The 20054-nt window shown below is 40.9% G+C and overlaps 2 protein-coding genes across 2 annotated transcripts in view; one reads left to right on the forward strand and one right to left on the reverse strand.

Annotated features, from left to right (window-relative positions):
* Positions 1-1719: 1719 nt before the first annotated feature.
* Positions 1720-15512, forward strand: GPHB5 (glycoprotein hormone subunit beta 5). Its single transcript, XM_068252092.1, has 3 exons — positions 1720-1911; positions 5143-5346; positions 13893-15512. Exons 2-3 carry the CDS (start codon positions 5146-5148, stop codon positions 14079-14081), a joined length of 390 nt encoding a protein of 129 aa, XP_068108193.1. The 5' UTR covers positions 1720-1911; positions 5143-5145; the 3' UTR covers positions 14082-15512.
* Positions 15513-17266: 1754 nt separating this feature from the next.
* RHOJ (ras homolog family member J) overlaps positions 17267-20054 on the reverse strand; it is a 127379-nt gene continuing 124591 nt past the window's right edge. The window contains exon 5 of the mRNA XM_068254272.1: positions 17267-17987. Within this exon, the coding sequence (XP_068110373.1) occupies positions 17841-17987 (147 nt within the window). The 3' untranslated portion in view covers positions 17267-17840. The remainder of the gene's footprint in view (positions 17988-20054) is intronic.

The raw sequence follows: 20054 nt of genomic DNA on the forward strand, positions 1-20054 counted from the left end.
ATTCATAAAAAGATCACTTAGAATTGAAAAATTGGTACATCATATTTGGTATTAATATGGACAGCACTTATATAAAATTCATATATTAAATAAGATCTCATAAAAGCCATTATAATGCAAAAAAAAAAACAAAAAACGCCAGATTATCAATAAATCTATAGATTGATAGAGAGGTGAATGAAAATGATGAGCATGTAGGTATACCTGGATGATTGATTGGTAAGTTATTTTCATCTTCCACTTAAAATTATTTTTCAGCAGTTTACAATTGAAAAAGTCCTAAAAAGTAGGTTAAAAAGTACTATTAAAATTATTTTGAGTATATTTTCATTCTTGCTGGTAGTTTGAAAAGGCATTCCCTTCTGTACCAGAGCAATTTGCACCTTTCAGCGCTCCTTCCATTCATTCGCCTTTAGTTTTCGGGCATTACATTTTTAAAATAATACGTTACTGTAATTAAAGCCCACACATTTTATTTGCCCATTTGTTCCGGTTATTAAAATGTTTCAAATATTACCCTAGTACAATGTATGTCGCCAGTATTTTATTTGGAAATAAAGTTGCTTTTTTTTGTTTTTTCAATTTTGAGACCATCACTAATTACAAGCCCATAATTTCATAAATAACATTAATGTACCCTTTTGACATACATATTTAAAAAGTTCAGTCCCTATGTATTTTTGTTGTCATTTTTTAAATATGCATATCATTTATTTAGGTAACTATATGGGAGAGGGTGGGAGGTAAGGGGTTAATTTTAAATGTAATGGTGGGTCTTTTTATAAAAAAAATTGAATGTAGGTGTAATTTTATTGTTTGGCAACAAGATATCCTTGCGCATTATTTTACCATCACCACTATTTTACCATACTATAAGTACGCTAAAGAGGAAGTAATGCGTACACATGTTACCCTGGAAGATATGACGCAGGCATGTCATTGATACCGGCGTTCATTGATACGGGGACTTAGATTAATGAATGGGAACTGCATTCCCATTTATTTATCTCCTCTACTAATGGGCGGCGGCTAGTCCCTGCGCGGGAGCGAGCGGCTGCCACCCACAGCCATTGCCGAATATCTACGTCCCTGGGCAGGAACTGAAGTCCTGCAGGACGTAGATATACTGTGGCAAACCATAAAAGTGGTTAAAATAAATTTTCAGCATTTTGCAATTGAAAAAGTACTAAAAAAGTAGATGCAATATTCCTGTCAAATTTATTTGGGGCATTTCCTTTCATTTGTGATGCTTTAAAAGTCTTTTTATTGACAAGGTTTGAAAATATCACCAAGAAGAAATCTTGGTAGAAAGAGTGAATTGCATATGGACCTTTATGCGTTACTTAAAAAGATAAATTAATAAGTAATTTATAAATGAATTCCTATATAATTACATAGATGACATATGGACCACAAATGTAAAGTTTGGGGTATCATTGTCACACCAGACAGTGTAACTGTTGCTATTGTTTCCAGCAGGTAAAATGCATCTTCTGCAAATTAAAGTTAAGTCAAACAGCTAAATCAGCAGCAGATGCATGGCTTGTTTAGTAAAATATATTTTAAATTAAGTGGTTACCCTTTATAAAGTTTTTTTGTGTAAACATGTTGGCTAATATCAGCTGTGATTCCATTTATTCAGAAGCTATTTTTTAAAAATTATTCCCATTGTGATTTTCTTATGAGGCGAGTCATGTTGTTTTGTTTCAGCAGAAAAATAGGTTGGTTGACGTCAGCATTTCCTTGCCTGGCATGCTCTGCGTTTGATGTTTCTGGTGGTTCATGTAAGGATCTGCCTCGATTTACTTTGATTGACAAGGCTCTTTCTATATATAAACACACACTGTATAAGTAAAGAGGATATAGGAGGCCATCCAAAGAGAGGAAGAAGGCAAACTGTTCCAGGAAAGGGTATGTATAACTATTTTTTTATTTATTTTATTTCTTTTAATTAATTATTTTAACAGTATGCTTCATTTTATAGATGGCATACTTCTATGCACTAGATTAGTTTAGAGCAGTGTGATTTTTATATTTCTTTTCTTTTCCTGTAACTTAGTTACTGTTGCTTTAAATAAGACTTTGCTGCTATATTTTATTTTTAAATTAATTTTGCTTACTATATTTAACATCTTTTGGAGACTTAATTATTTTTAATTAATTTTGCTTACTATTTTTAACATCTTTTGGAGACTTATATTGTACTTTGCTTCCTACCTTTAAGATATTTAAGATGATGGTGCAATATCTTCACCAAGAATTAATGGAATCCAACATAACAATTTTGACATTTTGACAATCTGACGTTGTGTGAGATTTTGAATATAAGCTTAAGGTGGCCACACACCATACAATTTTTTAAATATATTTTCAATTCAAGACATTTTTTTTATTGATTATAACCGTTCTAAAATCCAACCAATGTAATGCACACATGTTCAATTTTTCCCCAATTATGAAAAAATGATTGAAAAGTAGAAAAACTTGCTTGGGTACATCAATAAATTGACAATCTACCACACACCATTACATTTTCATAAAAATTGCTCAGAAAAATCCAACACTTCATTTAACAAATAAAAACAGGAAATTCAATCAGAATTCTCGAACGAATTAAAAAAAAAAACTTTCGATTTTTCAGTACAACCAATTGTATTTATCGAACTAGTGTAAAATTCGATATTTTAATTGTATGGTGTGTGGCCACCTCTAGTCTTTGTAGTTGTAGAATTGAAGTGAATAGTTTATTTTAAAGAATCCGATTTAGCAGGTCTAGAATAATAAAAATTGCTTTCCCAGATTTGTAATTTTTTTTTTTGCTTTTATAGCCTGATTTAGAAAAATGTTCAGTCACGCAAATAATGAAAGAAATATTTTAAAAAGTAGAGTTTATTGAATGTTTTATTTGAATTATACTTATAGATGATTTAGATCAAGACTTTCAAGGCAAAGGCCTCAATTCACTAAGATTATCTCCTGTCTTTAATAACTCTTCTAGAGTTGTTACCATGGTGATAAGGCATGTAGTATTCAGGAAACATTTTACCTCAGGCAAACCTAAAGTTAACTCTTCTGTCTTTAAGTTAACTCTTCAATCCTTAAAATAACTCCAGAGTTAAAGACAGGCTGTTAATTAACTGCATGTGAAAATAACTACAGAGGAGGTAAATTAACTACAGAGGAGGTAAATTAACTACAGAGGTGGTAACTTAAGAAACTCTCTTGCCTTATTATCTCCAGCATGATCTTAGTGAATTGAGGCCTTAGCCTCTCCAGGATTCATCCTGAAATCTGTTGAAACCCCGGCAATGAAATGGTCGTTTTTAAACAGTTTCCAAATATTCACTATTGCTTTGAATTGGCTAAAATACCAAATATGGTATTGTTAAAATAGGATTTATGATTTTCTAAACCTCTAAATTAGTTATATTTAACTAGTTCAGCCTTCAGTTGTTTTTCACCTTATGCATCCGAGCAATTTTCACCTCCCATTCATTCGCCAGTAACTTTATTACTACTTATCACAATGAATTGATCTATATCTTGTTTTTTCCGCCACCAATTAGGCTTTCTTTGGATAGTACATTTTGCTAAGAATAATTTTTTTCTAAATGCATTTTAACTGGAATATTATGATAACAATGGAAATAAATCATTATTTCTGTTTTCGGCCATTATAGCTTCAAAATAATACATACAACCATAATTAAAACCCACATATTTTATTTGTCCATTTGTCTCGGTTATTGCACCATTTAAATTATGTCCCTATCACAATGTATGGCGCCAATATTTTATTTGGAAATAAAGGTGCATTTTTTCAGTTTTGCGTCCATCACTATTTACAAGCTTATCGTTTAAAAAATAATAGTAATATATCCTCTTGACATGCATATTAATAAAAGTTCAGACCCTTAGGTAACTATTTATGTTTTTGTTTTGTTTTTTTAATTATAATTTTTTATTTTTTTTAGTTAAAAATTTTATTTTGGGTTTTAAGGTGTGGGAGGTAAACAGTTATTTTTAAATGTAATTGAATGTGTATATTTAAACAAAATGTATGTGGATGTAGTTTTACTACCAGATGGCATCAGTTTTTTTTTTTCGTCCTATGAGCGAGGACGTGAACATTATCTCATAGAAGCCGCCAGTCTTTCTAACGGGGACTTAGATCAATGAATGGGAACTGCGTTCCCATAAATTGATCTTTGGGCTAGTGGGCGGCGGCTCGGGAGTGCAAGGGGGAGCGTGCAATTTTCCCTGGGAACACGCAGCAGCCTTTTGGACATACAGCATGCAGCTGGTGATATACACTGCAGCCACCAGCCTCTATACACGCTCACACAGGTCCTTCATACTTCCTGGTGCCGTACTTCCTTATTATTTGTTACTTGTTACTGCTGACGCCAGCAACACACGTTTGCTAGGGTCATGCATGACGTGGTTGCGCAGTAACAGGGAACCAATAATAAGGAAGTAAGGCACCGGGAAGTATGGAAGACCGACATGAGTGTGTATAGCAGTGGATATCACCAGCTGCAGGAGGATCTAGTCTACAGCAGCAGGAGGGGCAGAGGAGCACGATGGCAAGATCAGGTAAGATCTTAAACTGATGTGGTATAGCTGGTGGGGTAGCAGGGGTTAGTGTAGCTGGGCAATGCAGCTTAGATAGAGGCAGTTTGGTGGTGGGGGGGTGAAGGACAAGGTCCATAAGACACCCCTGCACTATAGACTCTTCAGGTTTAGCATAATGGGTCTTATAGTCCGCAGCATCTTATAGTCTGAAAAAACATGGTATTTCTTGTGCTGACATTGGTTTTGCTTTTAGCAGAGTAATTGTGAAATTATAAATAAATAATATGCAGATTGCTGAAAATGTGTTTTTAGCAGTGTCAGACTGGGAGCTGGAAAAGCTGAGGAAATCCACTTGCTGGCCAAGCAGCAGTCATCATGTGTTGCTAATCACAGTGAAGACTTGCTGGAGGTTTCTATTGGGAGTGATAACACAGGGTTTCTGCTTCTTGGCCAGCAGGTGGATCTCCTCAGTTTTTCCACCTCCCAATCCGACACTGGTTTTTAGCGTGTCTTTACCCTGTTCCTTACATGTATTTGCTTTATCCTGGTAATATGCTCTCTCTGCAGACCATGAACAGGAAACGTGTCACCCTATTATCGCAGATTCTGGTCTTAAGCTGTTGTTTGAGCACCTTGGCCATCTCCAACATCAGCCTGAGGACCTTTGTTGGCTGTGCAGTTAGGGAATTCACCTTCTTGGCTAAGAAACCTGGTTGTAAGGGTCTCCGAGTTACCACTGATGCATGCTGGGGGCGCTGTGAGACTTGGGAGGTAAGAAGACTGTTTTCAGTGCTATATAGTTTCCTGGTGATATTTGTCCATCCCTGACACGGTAGCAACTGTTAAAGGATATCCGAGGGAGGATTAGAATTGTGTATCTCAAACTTCATCTAGCACCTAGCAGACTATCAGGTCCCTCGCTGTAGTTCTCCTGCTCTCCAGGCTTCCACTGCGCTACTGTGCATGTGTTGGCGTGTCCACATGTCTCTTTCAGTTGCATTCCCATAGCCAGGAGCAAAACTGCGCAAGTGCAGAACAGTCCCGGCTACTGGTGTACAGTAGCCTGCAACCACAGCTGTGGTCGGGGATATTTCGGAGGGGACAGTGCCACCCTGAAGGGCAACAGAACTACAGCGAGGAACAGGGCCGGTTTAAGCAACAATGGGGCCCCAGGGCAAAATAAACCTGGGGGGCCCCCCAACAGATACCCCGGAACAAAAATCGGCATTAAGGGACCTTTTTTGCAGCTGGTATAGTCAGGGTGTGAAGCCCCAATCGGACGGAGCTCCACATTCTGGCTACCCCAGCCTGCATGGGGGGACAAGAGGTTAAAAAGTTTCAGGAGGGGGGACCCCACTTAATTTAAAAAAATAAATGTCCCACACGCTAAACATAAAAATTGCGAGAATAGGAAAAAATGCCAGGGATCCTCTTACAGCCATATTGCAGCTGTATAGTGATCCCTGGCCAAAGCGCTGCTGCTGCGTATGGACCCCCTGGAAACCCCGTCAGGAAATGTATTGCTCTTTCTTTTGATACATGTAAAATTACACTAACAGTGACATTTACCGCATTTAAAAGTATACTTTTTTTCCCGATTTTCTCAAAAACTATAAGGTCTTTTTGAAAAATAGTTTTTTCCTCTTATTCCCAATGATCCCCTTAATACTGTATATCCAGCAAATTTTTTTTTCTTTTTTTGCTAGGGTTTCTTGCATTTAAGGTGGATTTGCTATTAACCGTTAAAGTCGGGCGGGTTTTTAAATGTGTATTTCTTTCCTTTGAAACTTTAAAATCGATTTTCTCAAACTATAAGGTCTTTTTGAAAAATGTTTTTCCTCTTGTAGCCACTGGGGGCCCCTACAGGCTCTGGGACAATTGTCTCCTTTGCCTCTATGGTAGCGCCGGCCCTGGCGAGGAAGGTGTTAGACTCAGAGGCGTAGCTAGGGTTTTCAGCGCCCGAGGGACAAAGACAGTTTTTGTGCCCCCCTCTGGACAAAATGGGTGTGGCCACACATCAGAATGTGTTTGTGGTCATAGGTAGAGTCAAATGTACAAATGCAGTTTAGATGTGCCCCCCTGTAAATAGCCAGATGTGCCCCACTTTAGAAATAAGCAAAAAACATAAACCGAATATGATGATAAAAGTCCATACTGAGATGTTAATTTATGATAAAACTGCATGGTGCCTTTCTGTTCCAGAGCTACACCTAAAATAAGGGCTAGAGTTACTATAACTGTCCCAGCGTCAGGAGAAAGTTCATCAACCTTGTACTTCTTCACACAACAACAGGGGAAGCTGCTGCTTTGGCTCTCACACAAATCACAATTTTGGCCACTACAGCTAAGAGGGGCAAAAGTCTTAACATCATGGGCCATATGCAATTACCTTTTTCTCCTGCGTTTTCTCCTAGGTGATATTTTCAAACTTGTCAATAAAATGCGTTTTAAACCCCCAGCAAACAAACAAATACTTAAAATAATTTTGATAGCAATTTTTCTCCTAATTTTGGGTACTTTTTCCTTTGCAAATTGCTGAAAACTTATTGTAAATTGAAGATTAAAAATCATCTCCTAGGAGAAAAGTCAGGTGAAAATGTGAATTGCATATGGGCCTATGTGTGCTATTTATTGTGGGAGGCTGATTAGAGTGTGAGCAGAAGCAGCAGGCTAGAGAGAGCAGAGAAATCTAGACTTTAGTTCATTTCCCATCAGCCAGTGGTGTAGGTAATCATAAGTCCGCATTACCAGATTTCCAATAGAACTAAAGGTGTCCTTATGAGATGCTAAACAATTTGAGTTGATTTGAATTTTGATAATTTAATGCAGATTAGTATTGAACCAAAATCACCAACTATGTCATTTTATTGGTTCAATTTCAAGCTTGCATATATTTGCATGCAATTAACTTAAAATTTGCATCATCATCATCATTTAATCAAATACTTTTGAGTGCACTGAATAGGTTTTATCTGACTCATTTTTGCTGCCCTTCTTGTGGAGCCATATTGCATGGTTCAGGTCCACTTTAACAGGACAGTGGTCATCTATCGCATCATTTTGTAAGAATATCTTCACCAGTTACTTAAAGGATACCCAAAGTGACATGTGACATGATGAGATAGACGTGTGTATGTACAGTGCCTAGCACACTAATAACTATGCTGTGTTTCTTTTTTTTCTTTCTCTGCCTGAAAGAGTTAAATATCAGGTACGTAATTAGCTGACTCAGTCCTGACTCAGACAGGAAGTGACTACAGTGTGACCCTCACTGATAAGAAATTTCCCTTTTTATCTCTTTCTTGCTCTCAGAAGCCATTTTCTGCTAGGAAAATGTTTTATAGTTGGAATTTCTTATCAGTGAGTGGGTCAGGAGCCGATTTCATTGGCTCCTGAGCCTGCCTGTCAATGTGAGCAACTCCCATTGGCTTACATTGATAGGGGTCAGTAGCCAACGAAAGTGGCTCCTAACCAGCTCACAGGAACTCTGCCGTCATAGAGACGGCAGAGTGGGTGGCTGAGTTATGGTGGACGGCAGTTGTGGCAGGTATGTGCAGCGATTCATTGGTATTCATCCTGCCGTTTCTGGTACCAGCGGTCTCTGGTCCTTAAGTGGGCAGAGACCGCTGGTACTTAAGTGGTTAACACCTGGCCACCAGCCCAAACTTGCAGAAGCAACATAAATATTTTGTTATAACGAACATTATACTGTTTATGTACTGCCTGGGCCTTTACAGGTTGAAATATTGTCCTAGAAATCCAGATGAGTTATAACAATCAACACAGAGCACATTTACAACAATTGCAGGTTAATTAGCACACTAATAGCACCTGCCATATTTTTATGCCATTTGCGCCATTTTGATTTGCTAATTAGCACTTAGCAGTACCCATTTAGGTGCTTAAAGAGACTCCGTAACAAAAATTGCATCCTGTTTTTTATCATCCTACAAGTTCCAAAAGCTATTCTAATGTGTTCTGGCTTACTGCATCACTTTGTACTATCACAGTCTCTGTAATAAATCAATGTATCTTTCCCTTGTCAGACTTGTCAGCCTGTGTCTGGAAGGCTGCCAAGTTCTTCAGTGTTGTGGTTCTGCTATGCACTCCCCCCTCAGGGGGGAAAGAAACACACAAATGATCTCTTGAGATTCAAAAGGAAGGCTGTATACAGCCTGCTTGTGTATGGATGTATTTTCTATGTGTGGACATACTGTACATCAACCTACTTCCTGTTTTGGTGGCCATTTTGTTTGTTTATAAACAAACTTTTTAAAGCTGTTTTTAACCACTTTTAATGCGGCGGGGAGCGGCGAAATTGTGACAGAGGGGAATAGGAGATGTCCCCTAACGCACTGGTATGTTTACTTTTGTGCGATTTTAACAATACAGATTCTCTTTAAGTTACCATCAATCCCTTTCTTATTTGAACTAGCAGCTGTACATAAGAGTTCCATAAAACACCATGTACTAAAGATAGCTCTGAGGTGACCCTAGTCATCTGCCTGTTTGCATGTGCCTATTAATGGCACCAAAGCAAGGTCATATTGGGTACCTATTCTACATTTCAGTCCCATAGCCTCTAATGAGATCCAGTCCTTTCTGAAGTAATGATATATTAATAGGGATGAGCGTAATGACCTAATTACGAATTTCCGAAATTTCGCGAAATTACTACAATTACGATTTTAGCAGTAATCGAAATTTCGTAATTTTCGCAAATTACGCAAATTTTCGTAATTACGATTACGAAATTTAGTATTTTAAAGTTTGCAAAGGTTTCTATCCCTCTAGATGCCTAAAATGAATAATCCTCCTCCTCCTCCTCCTCCTCCTCCTCCTCCTCCTCCTCCTCCTCCTCCTCCTCCTCCTCCTCCTCCTCCTCCTCCTCCTCCTCCTCCTCCTCCTTCTCTCTCTCTCTCTCTCTCTCTCTCTCTCTCTCTCTCTCTCTCTCTCTCTCTCTCTCTCTCTCTCTCTCTCTCTCTCTCTCTCTCGAGATTTGTAGTATTTCAAAACCATACTCACATTCATGACATGTCCAGGGATCAAACCCAGGCCAACCACATGGAATACAGCTATGCATACCACCAAACACACACTAAATAGACTGCTAACCTAAATCTTACTTGTAGACAGTCATATGAGACACATGCTGGGTGCAGGGCTTTGTGATTGGACCATGCGATAGAGTGAGGTGCAAAAATGAAATCATGCCTAGCAGAGGATGGTTTCACAGTGCTAAATGCTAGGCTGGCTGTGGTGCAATTGGTTAGTGTGTCTGGCTGGTAACAGCAAGGTTACAGGTTCAATTCCATCCAGGCATGTCTTTTCCTTTTGCGTTCAACAGTTGTCCAAACAGAGCCAACAGAGCCCCAGATAGCCATGTAGAGTTAGGTCACAGCTAGCCTGGCTGTGGTGCAATTGGTTAGTGCGTCTGGCTGGTAACAGCAAGGTTACAGGTTCGATTCCATCCAGGCATGTCTTTTCCTTTTGCGTTCAACAGTTGTCCAAACAGAGCCAACAGAGCCCCAGATAGCCATGTAGAGTTAGGTCACAGCTAGCCTGGCTGTGGTGCAATTGGTTAGTGTGTCTGGCTGGTAACAGCAAGGTTACAGGTTTGATTCCATCCAGGCATGTCTTTTCCTTTTGCGTGCGCGCGCTGCGCCATTGAACCCCATGGGGTATTTTGCGTGCGTAAAACTTTACGCATGCAAAACTTTGTGCTCGGTGTTTGGACAACTGTTGAACTCAAAAGGAAAAGACATGCCTGGATGGAATCGAACCTGTAACCTTGCTGTTACCAGCCAGACATACTAACCAATTGCACCACAGCCAGGCTAGCTGTGACCTAACTCTACATGGCTATCTGGGGCTCTGTTGGCTCTGTTTGGACAACTGTTGAACGCAAAAGGAAAAGACATGCCTGGATGGAATCGAACCTGTAACCTTGCTGTTACCAGCCAGACACACTAACCAATTGCACCACAGCCAGGCTAGCTGTGACCTAACTCTACATGGCTATCTGGGGCTCTGTTGGCTCTGTTTGGACAACTGTTGAACGCAAAAGGAAAAGACATGCCTGGATGGAATCGAACCTGTAACCTTGCTGTTACCAGCCAGACGCACTAACCAATTGCACCACAGCCAGCCTAGCATTTAGCATTGTGAAACCATCCTCTGCTAGGCATGATTTCATTTTTGCACCTCACTCTATCGCATGGTCCATGGTCCAATCACAAAGCCCTGCACCCAGCATGTGTCTCATATGACTGTCTACAAGTAAGATTTAGGTTAGCAGTCTATTTAGTGTGTGTTTGGTGGTATGGTGGTGAGCATAGCTGTCTTCCATGTGGTTGGCCTGGGTTTGATCCCTGGACATGTCATGAATGTGAGTATGGTTTTGAAATACTACAGATCTCTGGAGAGAGAGAGAGAGAGAGAGAGAGAGAGGGAGGAGGAGGAGGAGGAGGAGGAGGAGGAGGAGGAGGAGGAGGAGGAGGAGGAGGAGGAGGAGGAGGAGGCTGGGGCTGGCTGTGCTATTCATTTTAGGCATCTAGAGGGATAGAAACCCTTACAAACCTGAAAAAGTAAAATTTCGGTTGGAGACACGAAATTCGTCATTACGGGAGTGAAATTTCGATTACGAAATTGTAAATTACGATTTGAAAATTAATTACGAAATTACGAATTTGGGTCGTAATGTTAAATTTCGCATTCGTAATAAAAGCAGTTCGAAATTTCGAAAATTTCGGCTCATCTCTAGATATATACACAGATGCAGAATTTACAGTGTGCTAACTGTAATCAGTGCATATTTTCATTTTAATCACTTTATTACCTCCCAGGATCAAATCTCGGCCAACACACTTTCTCCACGGCCTTTGTAGGTTCTTTCCCTCTTTGAGTGGGTTTCCTCCAGGTACTCTGGTTTCTTATTCAGATCCCAAAATCATACTGGTAGGTTAATAGGTAGCATTGGTGTTCGAATTCAGCATAGCGGTTTCAAAACAAATAATAAATACTCCCGTCTGCCACGGTTCAGCATTGAACGAGCGGACAAGGTTAGGAGGAGTGCACTGGCTTGCAAGTCGGGTGTGGAAGGAGATGGTCATGCGAAACGCGGCGTGACTCTCAAGCCAATGAATGCCTCCTGACCCTGTCCCCTTGCTCGTGTGTTGAACAAGCAGTAGTCAGGAGTATTCGGGTGTTCTGAATCGACTATGCTGAATTGGAACACCAACACTATTAATAAGCTTCTTCCCAAAATTATCTCTAGACTATGCTTATGCTTGGGACATTTGGCAGAAAATGTCAGCATTGTATGAATGCATGCTAACAATTGTAATTTTTGGTGGGAACTCTAGTTATCACCCGGAACCAGTCTCTCGTCAGTTAGGACGTTCACACAGCTTTAGCAGATTGATGTAGACCATGGACCCTCAAGCAGTTGAGACATTTTTGGCTTCATTCAGAAATACAAGGTGTTCTTGTCATCAGTCCTCTTAGTTAAAGCAGCAAAGCTAGAATATGAATATAATTGCAGATCTTGATGATGTAGCGGCTTTGCAATCAGAAGTCAGCACTACTAATCTGAACTAAGCTGCCTTTAGAAGTAAGCTAAACTAGGCTACACAAACAAATGCAAAGCAAAGAGAAAGTACTGCAAAAGTAAAAGTGAAGTACCTATAAAACTAAGGATCGATCTTCTATAGAAAAAGATCTCCAGCTTACCAAGGGTTAATTAGTCACATCCTTCTGTAGGTGGGCTGTGGCTGGATGCTAGATGTCAATCAAGTTATGAGCTTTCTTTTGGCTTCCATGATCCTTTGATGGACCGCATACCCATGGTGCAGGGCAGGAAACCCCAGGCTTTACTTGGAATAGTTCCGATTCCCTCTTCTCTGTTTTTCTGGGAGCTGTTATGGTTCTGAAGCAATTCTGGTGTCTTTCAGACTGCACATCCAGCTAGATTAGAAACTTACTGACTGACCTGACCTTCAACAAAGCACAATGTTCAAATGTTTTATTAGAATTCTGTTCACTTAAATTGTATCTTAAAGGATAACTCTGAATATAGTCTTCTGCTGAAAGGTTCTTAAAGAGAATCTGTATTGTTAAAATCGCACAAAAGTAAACATACCAGTGCGTTAGGGGACATCTCCTATTACCCTCTGTCACAATTTCGCCGCTCCCCGCCGCATTAAAAGTGGTTAAAAACAATATAAACAAACAAAATGGCCACCAAAACAGGAAGTAGGTGTACAGTATGTCCACACATAGAAAATACATCCATACACAAGCAGGCTGTATACAGCCTTCCTTTTGAATCTCAAGAGATCATTTGTGTGTTTCTTTCCCCCTTCTGCTCTCATGCACTGAAGTTTCAGGCTGCTCTTTTCTTCCTGCAAACAGCTTTGCCCTTGTCTGAATTTCCTCAGTATGTGAAAGCCCAGCCAGCTCAGAGGAGGATTTATCCAGCTTGTAAAAGATACGAGAGCAGAGAGAAGCTGCACTAATCTAAATATCACACAGGCAGTGTGCAGAGAGGGGCCTGAAAGGGGGAGTTCATAGCAGAACCACAACACTGAAGAACTTGGCAGCCTTCCAGACACTGGCCGACAAGTCTGACAGGGGAAAGATACATTGATTTATTACAGAGACTGTGATAGCAGAAAGTGTTGCAGTAAGCCAGAACACATTAGAATAGCTTTTGGAACTTGTAGGATGATAAAAAACAGGATGCAATTTTTGTTACGGAGTCTCTTTAAAGAGAATCTGTACTCTAAAATTCTTACAATAAAAAGCATACCATTTTATTGTTTATGTTCTCCTGGGCCCCCTGTGCTGTTTCTGCCTCTCCCTGCTGCAATCCTGGCTTGTAATTGCCATTTTTATGCAGTGTTTACAAACAAAAAACATGGCTTCTAACCCAGAGTGTGATACGCTGAGAACAGCTTACTGTGTGACTCATGCAGAGCTTGAAGAGGGTGTGCATCGCTTCTGCCAATGACAAGCAGTGCTGCACATTCCACACATTCCAGCCTAAGCCCGACAGAGACGACAGAGGAAAGAAGATAAGATTTATTACAGAGACAGTGCAACTAGGAAAGGCTGCAGTAAGACAGACCACATTAGAACAGGCATAGGAACTTATAGGATAGAAGAAATAAGGCTCAAAGTTTTGTTACAGAGTCTCTTTAAGTGAACGAGGGTTTTATATTGAAAAAGCCTCACAGATTCATACAAGAACAATAAACCATAACCAAATGAATTTATTTTTTTCTAACTTATATTTTTTGCTTGTTTCTTGGCTACAGAAACCCATCCTAGACCCACCCTACATAGACGCTTACCACAGAGTCTGCACCTACAATGAGACTAAGCTGGCTACTGTGAAGCTGCCCAACTGCCTACCCAGCGTGGACCCCTTCTTCAGTTACCCAGTGGCCATCAGATGTGACTGTGGTGTCTGCTCCACCTCAACCACTGAGTGTGAGACACTTTAAAGAGTACTTAAAGTGACATGTAACATGAGATAAGTGTGTGTATGTATGTACAGTCTTGACCCTGCACAGAACTAGCGTGTATTCCTTTTTGCTGACTAGAAGGTAATTAGAGGTCATAAAACTCTGCATGACTCAGAAAAATGCCACTGAGTGCAGGGAACAGTAACAAGTTCAGTAGTTTAAGATTTGGGACCTGAACAGCATTTTACAACTACCCTCATGCTCTTTGAAATAAATTTTAACCACAGATTTGAAACTTTAAATAACAAGATTAGGTCGTGAGAATACAGCACATTTCTATGTAGGCATAGGACTATAAATATGATGGTTTAGCCCTTCAATTTAATTTAATTTTTGATTTGGGTTTGTTTTAAGATATTCTCGCTGCCCAAAATACTCTCCTTATATTAGAAAGGTGAGTAAACATTGCACAATTATTGCACAATCAGATTGCAACAATGATAGATGTGCACATTTCAATTCAAGGAAAAATAAAGGCAACATGGACCAAATTAAAGGCAGGAGCTGCTGATCAATTAACAGTAAGCTGTGTAAATCTACCCCTGCTGCCTGTTAACGCTTCGCCGGACAATTTATTTACAGCCTTGCAAGTTCTCCAGGCCAGTTTATTTTAGCACATTTTTTATTTCCTTTTTGTTACAATTCCTTGCTTCTAATTAGTACTGTTGTAATGTGTATTTATGGCCACTTGTCACTAGGGGGCAGTGTGAGACGATAACAGAACTTCTGCTTTCAGTTTCTGTATTTTCTGATGACAGAGAGAGATCAAAGCATTCCAAAAATTTACAGCAAAACGGGTTCTACGAACTGAGGTCAAAAGTAGCACATTTATCTCAAACAAGATTTCTCTATTGAAACCGCTAAGGGTTTAAATGATTGACAGGAAAATGTAAATAACTTGCATGCAAATGTAGCGAAAACTGTACGTAGATTGGAACTAGGCCGTTCAAAGTCGACATGAAGTGCATTCGGTTGGAATAATTCCAAGCTGCATACAAAGTGCATGAAATCTGCATGCAAGTCAGAGTTATCTGCGACTCATTGACCAACTCTTATCAGCAGCTCCAGGATCTGATTCATATAATATCGCTTCCTTTTCTTGTTGAGATGAAATTCACTTATTTGCCCAGTTCTCTGCATAACACTAGATTTGTAAGGTGTGTGTGGCCAGCCTGAATTGGTTGCTTTAGTCACCATGCAAGGTTCTTGTACAGGACACATTGCTAATTAATGTTTATAGTCATATTAGTTACTTCAGAGAAAATCCCACTCGATGGAAAAATGATTTGCCTTATCAATATTTATTTATGTTGTTGCTCTGGATTTGTAGTGTCTGAAATAAAATCAATGAATGTTCTATACAAGGCGTGTGCCATCCTACTTTTGTAAGAGTGAAATGTTAAATTAAAGTCTGTCAACATTTAATATTGCTCTTTTGAGCATATAAGGCTCGATTCAATTCACTTATTCTCACAAGAGGCATCTATACTTGGCTATAAGAACGGTCTAGGTATTTTTATTTGGCCTGAGGAAGTGGGTGCAGTCCCAAGAAACATGTTGCCAGTACACATTATAACTCATTAATCATGTGATCGTGTCTTCATTTGAGGTAAGCCTCCTCAACGGTTTTCTTTTTAACTGGTTTTAAGTGTCCCCTTGTCTTGTCTGTAGGGTATTTGAGCTGATCATTGAAGTGAGAGAAGAGCCTGACAGTCCCCTGATCCTTTATGTTTAACTATAGACCTTGGACCATGCAGATCAGATGTTTCTGACAAAGAATCTGAGTAGATAGCTGCATGCTTGTTTCATTTGTGTGATACAGATAATTCTGATGTCAGAATGATCAGCAGGATGCCAGGCAACTTCCATTTAACCTCTTGAGGACTGCAGTGCTAAACCCCCCTAGTGACCAGGCCATTTTTAGTAAAATTGGCCACTGCAGCTTTAAGGCTAAGCTGCAGGGCCGCACAACACAGAACCCAAGTGATCCCCCCCCCCTTTTCTCCCCACCAACAGAGCTCTCTGTTGGTGGGGTCTGATCGCTCCCCCCATGTTTATTTATTTTTTTATAAATATTATTGTTGCTGTTTTTATTTAAAAAAAAAACTGTTTCTTTAATTATCCTCCCTCCCCACAGCCAGCCAATTATGGCGATCGACTGTCATAGGCTTCTGCTCTTGTACCCCAGGGGGACAGCCGTGTCACACGGCTGTCCCCAGTGCAGCTGCTGATCGCAGCGCTGCACCATGTAAATAGACGGCGATCACGCCGTCTAACAGTCTCCCGAGCGGCAACAGCCGCTCGGAGACTGAAGGCGGGGCGGAGCTCCGCCCCCCAAGCAGGAGATGCGCGCGCAGCGTCCGCGCGATCTCCTGCAAAACAGAGCCCCAGGACTTTACACCAATCAGCGTTAGGCGGTCCTGGGGCTGCCGCCGCGGCCACGCCTACTGGCTTGACGTGGTCGGCAAGAGGTTAAATGCAACTCGCTGAAAGTCGATAGCTAAAAAGCTTTAAAGGTACATACACACGTCTGATATTTCTGAACGACTTGCTATTCAAACCGATCGTTTGAACGACAGTTTGGCGTGTGTAGGAACGATCGTTAGACTGATAGCAGCAGTTTTGACTGATCCGCTTGCCAGCTCCGTGGACTAACTGTCGTTCAAACAACAGTTAGGTTCATACATGTGTATAAAACGACGTAGAAATGTACAGCCGGCACCATCCAATAGTATCATGCTCTTTTATTGATAATACATAGTAGTCACTGTGACTGCTATGTATTATCAATAAAAGAGCATGATATTGGATGGTGCCGGCTGTACATTTCTACATTGAATATCGGTTTGGTGACCGGATAGCCAGGGCACATCCTCCTTGCTTCATTGCACTGTGTGCTGCCTCTCATACATAGTACTGTGTATAAAACGACTTGTTTGAAACTCTATTAGTTTGACACTAAAAGACTTTCAAACAACAAGTCATTTGAGCAGTCATTTTATTTAGTCCATTGTTCTATCAATCCCATTGATCAGTTAAATGACTACAATCGGGCATAAAATCAGACGTGTGTATGCATCTTAACCCATATTGCTTCCTTGGATCCAGGATTTGTATCTTTATCATGATCTGTAGATAAGAACCATGGGAACACTACATACTGATAATATGGGTCAAACATTTTATTTTATTTTTTTTTGAAAAACAAAAGAAGTCACTAAATCAGTAATTTAACTAAAATAGGAAAAACAAAGTTCTAAACGAAGCAACGGAATTTTGACTTTAAACAAATACGGTACCATCCTAAAATAATCCAAGGTACTAACCTAATAGTGTTAGAAAACAAATGTATTTAAAAAAAACCAAAAAAACTAAAGAATACTGTCCAGCCAATGGCTTCAATTCTTGAAAGTGGTCAGAATGTTCTCTTCCAAGTAAGGCATGAATGGTGTCGTGTCTGAGGCCGTCCTGCTGCAATGTTCATCGGAAGACAAGGCACATAGTGTGTGTAGATATATACAGTATATAATCACAGTGTGGGGGGGAAGGCAAAGGTGAGATACAGCGACTTAATGTTAAATCATGGAGGTATCACAGATCAAAGGCTCTGTATGGCTCACTGGTCATGGCCTCCATGTGGACTGGTTCATAGTGTGAGAAGGTCCCCTCTTCAGCACTTTTCATGATGGCTGCTTCCATCACTGCACAACAGCACCAAATCTGTTCAAGGCAAACCTCTCAGACAATGGAGCAAGAGTTCCGGCACTTCCCACAGCCCTTTTTCTTCTTCTTTGGGTGGAAGACTGTGAGAATGGCTTCATCAAACACATTCTTCAGCCCCTTCTGAGTCAGAGCTGAGCATTCCAAGTAGCACTGAGCTCCAATCTTTAAAAAGAAAAGAGAAACAATGTATTTAATGCAAGTTTATACAGCTTCAAAATGGACCAATCAAATGCAGCCATTGATCATGGATGTGTTGAAAGAATTTTTACCATTGCGGTATATAAGTCAGCACAGTGCATGTGCTAACACACAGCTGTGCTCATCCCCCTAAATCCTAGCTGCCCTAACCAGGGTAGCCCATTCTGGAGTCTCTTCTCATCCTCCTCCCCCCCCCCCCCTGCAAACACTGGCAGCTGTAAGCGATGGCAAGGTAAGTATGAACCTATCTCTCCACCATTCCACTGACAATCACCCCTCTTCTGTGACAGCACTGCAGCCGGCTTCAAACAGCCACAAATACCAGACCTGGCTTGTTGATATCATCAAGCAAGGGACTCGGTACGCGTGGCATTACGAGGCTGGCTAGCTGGTGGGCAGGCAGGGGAGTGCTGCTCATTGCTGGAACAGGGAGAGGTGGGATCATACTTAGGGCTCGTTTCCACTGTTGCGGTGCGGAATCGCCTGGATTCCACCGCAGAAGAAATCGCATGCGGCTGCGTTTCCGCATGCGGATTTAGCCACGATTTTTCATGCGATTTCGCATGGCAAGGAGCCAGGCGAATTTAACCATGTCACTGCCTGAGTAAAGCTCCATAGCAAACCATGCGAAATTGCACGCGAAATCGCGGGGAAATCCGCATGACAAAGCCGCATGCGATTTCCCTATTAAATGCATTAGCGGCAATTCGCCCGCATTCCTCCCGCACGCGAAATCTGACGGCTCTGCCGTGCAGATTTCTGCCGCACCGAAAAACGCTCCCGCCGCCGCACAAGTGGAAACAGCCCCATCCACTTACATTGACTATGCGAATCCGCATGCAGTGCCCGCATGCGGATTCACTATAGTGGAAACGAGCCCTTACCCACACCCAGCATGCAAAAAGCCAAGGAGGAGGGGACACTAGTCTACTAGGGAAAGTATATAAGTGAGAGTGGTGCCACTAGACCACCTGGGAGGTCTATATAAGCGCGGGAGGGGTATCCTCTACTAGACTACCAGGAAACTGTATATAAGAGGGAAGGGGACTACTAGACCACCAGGAAATCTATATAAGGGGAGGGGCCAGTAGGGAAATCTATAACAAATAAGGCAGTAGACTAGCAGGAAATACAGTAAGGAGTGATACAAGGCAAAAGAGTGACGAGGCACCTAGGGGAGGAGAAAACAATTTAAAAACTAAAACTCAAAATGAGAGGTGGCATTTTCCTGAGAATCAGATATCTGAAATAAAAAACCCTCAACCTTTAATAACACTATGGCGATGTGTTTTGCTGGATTAAATACCAGCTTCCTTAGGCCAATAAGATGTGCCTATTGGGGTCAATAGCTAAGTTTTGAGCACCTTAGAGGCAACATTAGCGCCCAATGCGACTTTTTGGCCCTGATTGATCAACACTGTGCAATATTCTAAAATTATGTTGATCAATATGGTTCACTAGTTTGGTTGCTTAGCCAAGTGTTTTTATGCCTCTCAATTGCTTCTTTATTTGCCTGATGAAGCAGGATAGCACCTGCGACATGCATTGCATTGTGGAGTAGGCGAATTAAAGTTTATTGTTGAACTATCACTGAATAGTGTCTTCTATTGTAGAGGTAAGTCCGCCATTATAAGGAGGTGGTCAGCAATGGCCGTTTCCATACCACCTTCTTCATGAGAAGAGTGCATGAATACCCGATATCTAACAGTCCCTTCCACCAGTGACAGATATACCATAAGGCACGTGCCTACAGGCGCCTCTTGATGGAAAGGCAGCTCACTCCCCTCCCCTAGTGCCTCCCACCCTCCTTCCCTATGCAGTGTACTGAGCAGAGTGTAAATGAGAGGTTACTCACCCAGCTCTCTGCATTCCACTGACGAAATCTCCCTTCAGTTAGGGGGAATACAGAAGGTACCTCTGGCTGCCTAATCCTAATGGGCACCTGTAGCTACCTATGGCAGGCAAGGGAAGTGACAGCTGGGACAGCCAGCACGCTTGCGGTGCGGTTCAGCGGGGTTTATAGGTTCATGG

This window comes from Hyperolius riggenbachi, chromosome 9, assembly GCF_040937935.1.
Source record: "Hyperolius riggenbachi isolate aHypRig1 chromosome 9, aHypRig1.pri, whole genome shotgun sequence".
In the NCBI taxonomy this organism is placed as follows: Eukaryota; Metazoa; Chordata; class Amphibia; order Anura; family Hyperoliidae; genus Hyperolius; species Hyperolius riggenbachi.

Bases quoted from the DNA above. Each gene is read 5' to 3' on its own strand.
- GPHB5 (XM_068252092.1), top strand. From the start codon at position 5,146: ATGAACAGGAAACGTGTCACCCTATTATCGCAGATTCTGGTCTTAAGC. The intron at 5,347-13,892 runs GTAAGAAGACTG...TCTTGGCTACAG, and splicing joins GGCGCTGTGAGACTTGGGAG to AAACCCATCCTAGACCCACC.